The sequence below is a fragment of the Solenopsis invicta genome, chromosome 15 (genome assembly GCF_016802725.1).
Source record: "Solenopsis invicta isolate M01_SB chromosome 15, UNIL_Sinv_3.0, whole genome shotgun sequence".
Taxonomy (NCBI): Eukaryota; Metazoa; Arthropoda; class Insecta; order Hymenoptera; family Formicidae; genus Solenopsis; species Solenopsis invicta.
The window spans coordinates 732,712-745,547 of NC_052678.1; the positions used below are offsets into that span (position 1 = coordinate 732,712).

The 12,836-nt window shown below is 42.1% G+C and overlaps 1 protein-coding gene across 1 annotated transcript; it reads left to right on the top strand.

The window, feature by feature from the left end:
* Window positions 1–731: 731 nt before the first annotated feature.
* LOC120359652 lies at window positions 732–6,690 on the top strand. The gene is made up of 2 exons (XM_039457874.1): window positions 732–2,539; window positions 4,704–6,690. Exon 1 carries the CDS (start codon window positions 1,133–1,135, stop codon window positions 2,390–2,392), a length of 1,260 nt encoding a protein of 419 aa, XP_039313808.1. The 5' UTR covers window positions 732–1,132; the 3' UTR covers window positions 2,393–2,539; window positions 4,704–6,690.
* The last annotated feature ends 6,146 nt before the right edge of the window (window positions 6,691–12,836 follow it).

A 12,836-nucleotide genomic window follows, 5' to 3' on the forward strand; every position in this document is an offset into this window, starting at 1 on the left:
ACTCCGAGCCAATGTTATCCCGAGCTCGGAGTCGGAGGGAGAGGGAACGGGGGCGAGTGATGCGCGGCCTCGGCAGCGCATCAGGATCCTCCCGACCCTGTTTACGCCGGATCAACGCCGGTACGTTGACCGGCAATTAGGGGTGATCTCCCGGAGTACGACCACCGATCTGGCCGGATTGGCTGATGGGTGGCTCCGGGAGGTCGAGGGGGCGCGGAACAAGGCCTCAACAGGTTGCCCACTGTCGGGCAACCTGTCGGGTCGAATGAAACTGAATACCCATCTCGCCCGGGAGGCGCTCATGACGCTGGCGTACCGCGCCATGGGCCGTCTCGGGCGAGAAGATGGGCAGGAGGAAGCGGCGACCGCGGCCCGGGAGGAGGAAGTGCGCTCCCTCCGGGCCAAGGTCGCCGAACTGAGCGGCCAGCTAGGGGTCGCCAAGAGGGCCCTCATGCTCCAGAGTGGTCCCTCCTCGTCCGCGGCTGTTCCGCAGCCGACCAGAGGGAGAAGATCTCCTTCCCCTCCGCCGCCCCCGTCGGTGGCTTCTGCCCCCGGCTCTTCTCCTTTCGAGGAGCGAGTGCTGGGGACGTTGGAGCGGCTGACGGCGACGGTGGAGGGCCTGGAGAGGCGCCTGGCGCGGGTGGAGACGGGGGCTGTCCCGGCCGCCGTCCCCACCGACGCCAGGGGCAAGAAGAAGAAGAAGGGGTAGGGGGAAAGGGGAGTGCGGGAGCTCCGCGGGAGGAGCCTCCCGCGCCCCCGCCGTGCCGGCGGCAGCGCCCGGCCCCGATACGCCTGCGAGCGATCGGAGCTGGGTTGAGGTCGTCGGCATCCGGAAGAGAAGGAGGATGGCCAAAGGGGGCCGTAGAGCCCCCCCCACTCGGCCTGCGGAGAGTGGCTGGGGGTGTTCCCCCAGGACACGGTACGGCCTTAGCCTCGGGTCGGCCATCGGGGGTAGCGGCACCTGCCGCCCCCCGGCGGCCGGCCGGGCAAGAAGAAGAAGGACAAAGAGAAACAGAATGGAGGTCCGCCGCGAAGCAAAACGCTCGCGGCGAAGAAGATCGGGAGGCGCGTCCCCAAGTCATCGGCGATTCTGGTGACGGTGACTGGGGACGACGCCTCCTACGCAGGAGTGATGCGGCGGGCCCGTGAGGCCATTGTCCTTGGCGACATATTGCCGCAGGGGGGGAAAGGGCTGCGGGTTCGCCGAGCCCAGACCGGGGGTCTCCTCTTGGAGATCCCCGGCGAAGATAGCAGGCCAGCCGCGGAAAGGCTGGCCTCAGAGATGAGGCGCGTCGCGGGGGGCCCGGACGTGCGGATCTCATGCCCTCTACGGAGGGTGGGGATCTCCGGGTTCGACGAATCGGTAGCCCCGGAGGAAGTGGCCACGGCGGTCGCCGACTCCGGGGAGTGCTTCGTGGCGGACCTCAGGGTGGGTCGAGTGGTGCGCAGTCGGCGGGGGCTGGGCTCTGTCATAGTGCAGTGCCCGGTCACCGCCGCTGCGAGGCTCGCTCGAGCGGGGAGTCTGACCCTGGGCTGGGTAGCGGCTCGCGTGGAGGTGCTCAAAGCACCGCCACAGCGATGCTTCCGCTGCCTAGCTCAGGGACACACGCAGCACCGGTGTCCTGGCGGTGTCGACAGGGCCCGGTGCTGCTTTAACTGCGGGAGTGAGGGGCACACCCAGGCAGAATGTGCGAGTAGGCCGTTCTGCCCGAAGTGTGCCTCCAAAGGTAAGGCGCCTAATCACCGCCCAGGCAGTGAGAAGTGCGTCCGGGTTCCCCCGGCTGCTCGTCCGGGGAAGAGGGCTCCCCCTCCTCCGCAGCGGGAGGAGGGCGGAGTCTCTGAAGAAGATCGGCCGCCGACCCCTCCGCCTCCCACCCCGCCCGGCGCTCAGGCCGTGGATGGTGGTGTGTCGGAGGGGCCGGTGGCCAATATCGATATGGAGGAGACCCCTCCCGTGGCGGAGGCCTCTGCTGACAAGGCCTTCGTCACGGGAGTGATAGAGATCTCGTCGGAGTCGTCCGGAGCATCAGGGCTCCGGACGAGTCCGCCGACTAAAAAGAGGTGCGAGGCGCTCGACAGTCCGAGCGCCGCGCACCTCCCCCAGGCAAAGGTGGTGCTCGAGCCCCTCCCTCTCCCGCAACGGGAGAAGCGAGTGGGACGAGACTCGAGCACAGTTGGAGGCCATATCCGCGTTGAAGTCACCCATAATGACAGAGTATCTGTAGTTAGCTTGCAGATTAAGAAACAGTTGTTCAAATTCATTTATATGCCCTACATTAGGTGGTCGATAAATCACCGCCAGCAAGAGATTAGAGGCATCCTCCAAAACTATCTCCGCGATGATGTACTCCGGAGTACCATTGTACACCTCCACCGAGCCAGCCAAAATTGAAGCACCCAGGTTCTCACGCAAATAAAACGCAACCCCCCCTCAATGCCTACCACCTCTGTCTCGCCTGAAAAGTTTATACCCCGGAAGATCTACCAGCGCGTCCGAAATCTCAGATCTCAACCAAGTCTCCGACATGCAGATGATATGGTAATTCACACCAAGAAAGAAATGACAAAATTCATCAAAGTGAGCCAATAGTGATTAACAATTTACATGGCAAATCATTAAGTCATCATATGCTCGAGACTCACCCATAGTTTATGAAAGAGAGTTAGAGAGAGAGAGTGAGTGAGTGAGTGAGTGAGTGAGTGAGTGAGTGAGCGAGTGAGCAAGTGAGGGAGTGAGCGAGTGAGGGAGTGAGCGAGTGAGGGAGTGAGCGAGTGAGGGAGTGAGCGAGTGAGCGGGTGAGCGAGTGAGCGAGTGAGCGGGTGAGCGGGTGAGCGAGTAAGCGGGTGAGCGAGTGAGCGGGTGAGCGGGTGAGCGAGTGAGCGAGTGAGCGTGTGAGCGTGTGAGCGAGTGAGCGAGTGAGCGTGTGAGCGAGTGAGCGAGTGAGCGAGTGAACGTGTGAGCGTGTGTGCGTGTGTGCCTGTATGCGTGTGAGCGTGTGTATGTGCGTGTGTGTGGGCAGGTGCGCGCGCGCGCGCGTGTGTGTGTGTGTGTGTGTGTGTGTGTGCGCGCGCGCGCGCGTGTGTGTGTGTGTGTGTGTGTGTGTGTGTGAGTGCTTGTAATAATTTACAGAGACTAGGCGTGATTTGAGTTTTCCTCTAGAAAAAAAAAATAGTATTAAATTTATTAAGAAAAAGACAGAACCATAAGGCAAAAGTCCTTTTATATTGAAGGTTTTCCATCGAAAACTAAAGACGCTCTATTCCTGCCTAAATTTTATTAGGAGTATAAATAAGTTTCCGCCGTTTTTTATCAAAAATTGGGCATTTATTGTGAAAGAACGGTACTTAATGTTTTATTCGAAGTATTGTCCATCGCTAGCCACTACTTTTTCCCATCTTTCTGGCAGCATACGGATACCGCGTCGGAAGAATGCTTCATCTTTTGAAGCTATCCACAAATCGACCCAATTTTTTGTATCTTCATATGATGTGAAGTGTTGCTCAGACAGGCCATGCACCATCGATCAAAACAGGTAGTAATCAGAAGTAGCAATGTCTGGTGAATACGGCGGGTTGGGTAAAACTTCCCAATTGAGTGTTTCCAGATAGGTTTTGACCGGCGCCGCAACATGTGGGCAAGCATTATCATGCAGAAGAATAACTTTGTCGTGTCTGGAATAGTAGTGGGCACGTTTTTCCTTGAGTACTCGGCTCAATCTCATCAATTGTGTTCGGTAGAGAGCCCCAGTAATGGTTTCATTCGATTTGAGCAACTCATAATATACGACACCAAGCTGATCCCACCAAATACACAACATGAGCTTTTTTCCATGAATGTTCGGCTTGGCTGTCAATGTTGAAGCATGGCCAGGTGGTCCCCATGATTTCTTCTTCTTTGGATTATCGTAGTGGATCCATTTTTCATCACCAGTGACTATACGATGCAAAAAATCCTTTCGTTTATGCCTGGCAAGCAGCATTTCACAAGTGAAAAATCGGCGTTCAATGTTTCTCGGCTTCAGTTCATATGGAATCCAGTTTCCTTGTTTTTGAATCATTCCCAATGATTTTAAACGATGTGAAATTGCTGGTTGAGTCACTCCTAATGTAAGTGCAAGTGCTTCTTGCGTTTGGCACGAATCTTCATCTAATAATGTTTCCAATTCCGCGTCTTCGTACACTTTTGGCCTTCCGCTACGTTTTTTGTCTTCGACGTCAAATTCACCGTTCTTAAACTTGTGAAACCACTCACGGCAACTTCTCTCACTTAAGGCAGCCTCACCATATGTGATGCTTGCTTCTACAAGCAATCGATGCGCTTCGGCTGCAGATTTCTTCAAATTAAAGAAGTAAATCAAAAACTCCCGCAAATGACAATTATTCGGCTCAAAACTCGACATTTTCGCATGAAAAGAGATATATGATGCTGATACAAAATTGCTAATATTTTAAGGTTATGTTGTTGCCAGATGTCCAACCTTACGATATAACGTTTTACAACAGACAATTTCAACCATAACATACTAGTGGCGCCATTTTTTGTGAAACGGCGGAAACTTATTTATACTCCTAATAAAAGATCTAGTATTTTGAAAGGAGTGTGAGATTATAGGAACGAGGCTGCGAAGACGCTATTTGAGCGGAGGCTCAGGAGCGCGCATCCGTGTCCCGTTTAAAATGAAATTTTTTTCTGTCTCGAACAGGACCTAAGGAGGCGCTCTTTGAACGGTGGTTCATTCAGCGCACGACCTGGCCGCTGTATACGACATCGGTGTTGGAAGGGATTTTGCGGAAGGCTGAAGACAAGGGGAGAGGCATCTTGGAGATCCTCGATGGAAGTTCATAGTTAACTATAGACCCACCCGTTATCTTGTCAGCGATCTACAGTTTGGGAGGCTGCCCTGGTTTGCGCACTCACCGATCGTTGACTCGATATAAGTGAACTGATTTCCGATTTTGCGTCGTATTTATACCGTCTGATTGTAGACGAGGGGTACCAAGGAGCAAAGGTTCCCGATTTTCGTTAGGTTTTCAATATAGGTAAACCCTTTAACGATCACGCGCCTTCCGCGTGCCGCGCGGCTTGCGAGTTAAGAGGAAATCGCGTATAAGATCAAGAATTAGTTTCGATTCTTTAAAATTCAATATAAAACATGATTTCCAAAGAATTTTTAAATTGAGTGCGCAGAACTGTAGTGCTGATTTTTCTGAGTTGTTACATAGCAAAAGAATTAGAATTTTTCAACGCAAGTTATTTTTTTATCGATCTTGAATTTTCAGAAGACTAGCGGTTCTAATTTTTATAGGATTTTAATATAGTGCGAACAGAGCGCAAGCTGAGAGCGAGTGTAATAGATTTTTAAATTGAAACCCATAAGTTTATTAATGCTACTATGTTTAATTATCCCGTGAACATAGACGGAATTATCATACGAAAGTCGCGAGGAGCGCACGCCCGCGCGCACCGGTGCCGCGACAAAATTTATTCCGAGATCCTTTAATATTTATGTAGGTTACAATTCTCAAGTTATCTTAATTTTGATTTGACAGGATGGTAGTGACGATTTTTCTGAATCGTTACGTCACCGAAAAGTTTGAATTTTAATATTGCTTCTGGGTGAAACCGAATATTATACTTGGGACGTCTATAACGCTTTTAGTTTTCTCGTTTTTTTTAATTCCACGTGCATAGTAGGATAGTGGAGTAGGCGCTTTACAAGAGTGCGTGTTGAAGTTCGCAATTTTATTATTCCTACTATGATGACACCATTTTTCTTTGTGCCTGAATAAATCTTAAGACTCGGCGCGCGCGGGCGCTTGGTGACGCTCGCGGGGGTCGCAACGTGTGGGATAGTCGCGCGATCGAGCGCTGCCTGACGCGTTGATCTTCTTTGATTTTTACCTGTCGGAGGTTTTAAGATATTTAAATGCGATAAACGCAATATAATGGCCAAAGATATACACAAGTTACTAGGTTGAAAATTACAAATTTGTAGTTGCTTTTGGGCAAAATTATTTTCTCTTGCGTTTGAGAAAATAGATAAGATCGAACCGTGCGAGCTTGAAGACGCAGACGAGAGTCGCGAGGCACAAGAAGACCGCACGCGAGCGTTTGTGAATCGCATTCCGCGCATTATTTCCAATTTAATCAAATTTATATTTCAAATAATAATTTCAAGTTTGCATGTACGGCGCGATTGCACTCAGTACACGCAATCATCACGCGATCACAGGTTTATTATTTTATTATTATTTTTACCAAAAAGTGTTACAAAATTTGGGCGGTTATGCGTTGCTATTTATAATTTTGGATTTGAAGTGGTTATTTACATTATCTTTGTATGTCAAAATTTGTTTCTGTAATTTTTTCTAGAAGGTTTAATCACTTTAAAATTTACGTTAACAAATGCATGCGGATGTTGCATCAGGTTAAGGAAAATTTTTGAACACCAGACGTTACGTCCCGATGTTACATCCCACATAGTAATATTTTTGTGATATCACAGAAATATTGCAATATCACAGAAATATTACATATTATTGTGAAATATCACAGAAATATTACTGTGATATTACACAGTGAAAATGACATTGAAATGTTCCATTGATATCACAAAAATATCACAAAAATATTATTATGATATTACACAGTGATAACAACATTAAAATATTTCAGTGATATCATTGCAATATATTGTTGCAATATTTAATTCCAAAGAACAAGGTAATGTCAAATAACGTTTTTATTATGTCTTATTAATTCAACGTCACTACCTCTTTGATTAATTTCAATATTTTCAATATCCATAATATTCTTGGTAATTTTGGTATTTTATAGAAGAAATCAACTTACAAATAAAATAATTATGTCTTTGCCCTTTCGTGGAAGTGGAAGTGAAAGTTAAGAAAAAAAATTAATTAACTTTATTATTAGTTTAGATATTTACTTAGTTTATCCCTTAAACTATACAGGGTGATTCAAAATAACCTATTGGTCCCGAAGCTGGCATATTCGTAATCGAATTCTGAGACGATTTTTCCTTTTGCAAAAATTTGTCCGAAGCTTAGTTTTCAAGTTACAATAAGAATTAGTTAGCGTATTACGGGTCAGGTACAAGTGGAAGACAGGGGAGACGAGACTCACTGTTACACGCGGGTGTTTCCGTGGGGCACCTCCTGCGCTCAAATGACTGATAAAAGTACATGGACAGCACATTTTTATTTAAACTTTCTCTCTCTCTCTCTCTCTCTCTCTCTCTCTCTCTCTGTCACTTTAATTATGCTACATTTAACTTGCCAAATTTCGATCTGTCATCCGGCCGTCAAATATCGGGATGACCATGAAATCTTCAAGTAAGTTTACATTATTATAATAAATGTACGCCCGCGAATAATAAAATTTAATGCAAATTAGATTACTTAAATGTGCACTTGCAAGTTAAAAGTAGAACTTTTAAAACGCACAAAAGGGATAGAAAGGAGTGAGAAAGAGAGACGGGGGGGGGGGCTTTGAACAAGTTTAAGCACGTTTACTTACGCACACGGCGATCAGCTTATTGTTTCCACGATGCGACAATTTAATTTAAATTTGTGCTTTATCCAGATCTATCCCTCGAAGTTGTTTCATATTTCACCACATTTACACTATTTACTCTTCATTTGATTGATAAACGCGGAACTACGCGACGAACCGATCGATCGACTTTATTAATTACTATTAATCACTACTGTAAACACTACAATCATTCAATGCGTTAAAATTACTCGAAGAAACACGTATTTACGTTACGATCACACAACACGTGTTCACTCGACGATATAAAGCAGTCGACTGAATGTTATTGGTTATGTCGTTATAAGAGTGTCGAACGATTGTTTAAAGCCATAAGTCAAAACGCGGTAATTCAAAACGAAAATATTGATTAATACGATTTACATCGATACAATTTATTAGAAAAATGTGGCAAATGCATGTTTATTATTACTTGTTAAAAATTGTAAGTGACTTTATCAAGATAATTATTTAGAATATTTATTATAAAAGAACTTTAAGGATATAATTCTTGAAATCTCCTTGCAGCAACGGATAATTTGCCCTTTTCAGGGCAATCAAATATTTTATTTTGAGGAATATTTTCACAGTTTTCACAAATATTCAAAAATAAGAAATAAAAAAAGTATTTAGAAAAAATTGATTTTGATAAAATTATTTTTTGAATATTTAGAATGAATAATATTTAATTATCTTGATAAAGTCACTATCATACAATTTTTAACAAATAATGATAAATATGCATTTGCAACATTTTTCTAATAAATTGTATTGATGTAAATTGTATTAACCAATATTTGCATTTTAAATTGCCGCGTTTTGACTTATGGCTTTAACCAATCGTTCGACACTCTTATAACAACATAACCAATAATATCTAGTCGACTGCTTGATATCGTCGAGTGAACACGTGTTGTGTGATCGTAACGTAAACACGTGTTTCTTCGAGTAATTTTAATCGAATAATTGTAGTGATTAAAATAGTAATTAATAAAGTTGATCGATCGGTTCGTCGCGTAGTTCCGCGTTTATCGATCAAGTGCAGAGTAAATAGTAATGTGGTAAAATATGAAACAACTTCGAGGGATAGATCTGGATAAAGGACAAATTTAAATTGAACTGTCGCATCGTGGAAACAATAAGCTGATCGCCATGTGCGTAAGTAAACGTGCTTAAACTTGTTCAAAGCCCCCCCCCCGTCTCTCTCTCTCTCTCACTCCTTTCTATCCCTTTTGTGCGTTTTAAAAGTTCTACTTTTAACTTGCAAGTGCACATTTAAGTAATCTAATTTGCATTAAATTTTATTATTTGCGGGCGTACATTTATTATAATAATGTAAACTTACTTAAAGATTTCACGGTCATCCCGATATTTGACGGCCGGATGACAGATCGAAATTTGACAAGTTAAATGTAGCATAATTAAAGTGACGGAGAGAGAGAAAGAGAGAGAGAGAGAGAGAGAGAGAGAGAGTTTAAATAGGAATGTGATGTCCTTTTGTCAGTCATTTGAGCGCAGGAGGTGCTCCACGGAAACACCCGCGTGTAACAGTGAGTCGCGCCGCCCCTGTCTACCACTTGTACCTGACCCGTCATACGCTAACTAATTTTTATTGTAACTTGAAAACTAAGCTCCGGACAAATTTTTGCAAAAGGAAAAATCGTCTCAGAATTCGATTACGAATATGCCAGCTTCGGGACCAATAGGTTATTTTGAATCACCCTGTATATATAAACTATAATGTACGCTCTTCTATGTAATCTATCAATTTAATTATTGCTTTACAATTCGATCAATAACAATTTTATTTAAAAATTACAGAAAAACCTTTGTATTTGACTTATTGGCATTTATAATTTTTACAGGAGCACAAAAATCGATTTTAATTTTTAAAAATTTTCATAATGAGGAATTTTTTTAAAGAAAATGTTTACAAAAAGTTTTGTCAATACACATTTATTATTCACTTGGCAATAAATATTTTAAGGTATATTTAGAAGTTTTTGAAAAAATATACATTTTTACGTCGTTTAATATTTACTGCTTGGTACATTATTGTGTAAAATAAGTTTATTTATTAATATTGATTAGATTATTATACACCGCAGTAAAAAATTTTTCAAGTTAATTAAAATATTAAATTTCCAACAAATTTTTCTTTAGACTTTACTTTTCTTCTTCAATTCTATTAAACAATATGATTATATATATTCCATTATTAATTAGCTATTTTACAATGTTCATTAATTATATGTATGTATATAACGTTGCGGCTCGGTCACCGACCATCACAACATACGACGAAACAAGCAAGCGCATGCACAGCCGTTATGCGGTCCCGCCGTGTGTATAAGACTCCACGCAAACAAGTGAGTGCTGGCACCACCGCTAGGTGGCCGCGCCGCTGGAGACCTTCTCGTGAGTCAAGTGCAGCTACAAGTGTTATATCTATACGCCACCTCGACCGACTCGCTAGCTCACACTTTAGTGAGATTTTAAAGAAAATTGTTGCTTGTTGTAATTTGGAAACAAATACTCGGTCTGATTCTTTTCTCAATGTGATGTGCGTGTAGAACGCTGTTCCACATAAAATTTTATATTTTTACATGAAAATAATATTTTGTATTGTTATTTAATCTTGAACATAAATTAAAATTATAATTTAAATTAAATCTTTTTTAACAAAAATGAAAAAGGACACAAGAGATATTTTTTGTAAATTAAACATTTATTACGTTTACATTATTTACTGTTTTAATAAATATAATTATTTGTTTCTATGTCTAATATATATTACATGTAACAATATGAAAATAATCTTAAAAATAACAATAAAAATAAAAAAAATTAAAATAATTAATTAAAATAATTAAAATAATAATTAATTCCTTGCAATATCATTTAAATATCACATAAACATCACAGAAATATTATGAAATATCACAGTAATATTACTGTAATGCGTTTTCGCAGACATTTTAATATTATTGTGATATCACAGTAATATTTCGTAATATTTCTGCAATAATTCATTTGTAATATTGCAATGAAAAAATAATATTGCTGTGATATCACTGCAATATTACGTGCTATGTGGGATATTGTTATGTCCGTCTCACTTGACACTCGCGTAATAATAACACGGATTTTTAAGAAAGAGCTTTAATGCAAAACTAAGAACACAGTTAAACAGAATATGGTATACGGTATTTCGCACAGAAAATGGAATCGCTCGCACAAACGTCAATACCGTTCAAGCGCCCGAATCGGACTCAGATGTCAAACTATTTACATCTTCGTCTTAGAGACGATCTTTTTTTTTCGGCAATCACTTCATATCGATCAACTCCAGCAAAACGCAAGAACAAGACCAAAGGACATGACAATATGTTAAACCCAAATGTAACCAAATAGAATTTAAGTATTTCGTAATTAAATTTCTTTGATATTAAATTTTTCTTTCATCCAGCGTCAAGATTTTATTAATCATTTATCTTTATTAGAATAAAAATGTTATTTCCTAATCACTTTATATTATTTTTATAATCATTATAAACTTTTGTAATTATTTTTATCTTTTAATGTTAGAATAAACTGTAATTTTTACTTTTAGCTATTTTTTAATTATTTTGACCACCTCCAATCCCTTGCTCGAACAAGATTACACTTGGTCCGATCCCGTGTAAAAGCCATTTGATTCGTTTACGCAAAATAAGGATCAGACGAATTGGACGAGATCAAATAAGAGTCATATGTGTTCTCGACACCCTGACCTATATTCGAGCTCATTGAATGCGTTCGACTCATTGCATACATCCTTGAAACATGTGTACACAATACTAGAGATCTGTTACATCCTTCCTTATGTCCGCTCAGGTCCCATCTTTTCCGCTGACATAAACAAAGAGACTTCCCTGAGAACCCTGGACATAACATTTCTATTTTTTCACTTTTTGTGAAAAAGAAGAAAATATAATTAAGTATCCGGGTGAAGTAAAATCTAAGGTGTGGAAGGTTTTAGTAGCGAGGCAAAAAGTAAGGTGGGATTAAAGAGCGGGAATGGGATAGGAGACGCGAGGATGGCGAGGAGACTGAGAAAAAATAATAAGCAAAGAAAATTGGTAAAGGATAAGAAGTGCGGAAAGAAAGTTACGTTTAGATTGTCGGGAGAACATACAAGTTCAGGGGATTTAGAAAAATTAACGAAAGAAATTGAGCAGTTAAAAAAAACAGTGAGAGAGAAAAAGAGAGCAATAAAAGAGTATTGGAAAAATAGTAAAAGAAAAGATGTGGAGAGAAAAGATAGATAGTTTGAAGGAGAGACAGGAAATATTAGAAAAAAGCTTAGAGAGGGGCATAGAGGGCTCAGAGGTTAAAGCTGTTAGAGGTTAGGAGTGAGTACAGTATGTATAGTAGGAGATTGGCAAGCAGCATGGCAAGTTCGGGACTTAGTGGAAGAGAGGTAGATAAGTTCAAAAGATGGATGACAGAAAAAGATAGAGAAGAAAGGCGTTGCAATATAGTAATTAAGGGATTGAAAATTCCGAAAGAATTAGAAGGGGTTAAGAAAGGCGGGTGCGTATGGCTTGAAGAATTCGTTTGTTAGAAATGATAATTCAAAGCTGGAGCCAACGCCCTCTGTGGGCACCGATCCGAGCCTTCTGCATACTCGCACTCGTAACATTCTTGTATTGTACCAAGCCGAACCGTTGTAACAAAGAGACACTGTGTAATAATAAACCTATTTCTTCGTTCTATTAATCAAAAGCGCGTGTAATTATTCCATCGCCAGTAACCGCACATATCAATAGTTTACAGTTTTATCATTTGTGGCGACCGGTAACAGGACAGGTACTTGTGTAGTTTTCGAGACGTGCGGAAGTACGAAAGAGAATCGGCACAATAGATAAAATGAAAAGAACACGCGCTGTTGTTCGTTCGGCGTTTACACGTAATCTGAGCTCACTATATACTGAATTAGAACAAGAGACGCCAAATATAGCAGAGTTACAAATACGCTTTGCGATTTTAAAAGAAAAAGTAAGTCAGCTTAAAGAAACAAATCAGAAGATTTTTCATCAGAGGTTATGATTGAGAGTGATCTCGGCCAAGAGAAATTGACACAGGAGACAGATGCAGCGGATGAATACCGGATCAAATAGCAGGCAAAAATCACAGTAAATGGTATACTGGAACCAGCACCGACAATGGCACGTGCACAGGATACGAGGCAAGTAGTACAAATTTCCAGAGGCAATTCACGTACATACAAATTGCCAAGAAT

Bases quoted from the DNA above. Each gene is read 5' to 3' on its own strand.
- LOC120359652 (XM_039457874.1), top strand. From the start codon at position 1,133: ATGCGGCGGGCCCGTGAGGCCATTGTCCTTGGCGACATATTGCCGCAG.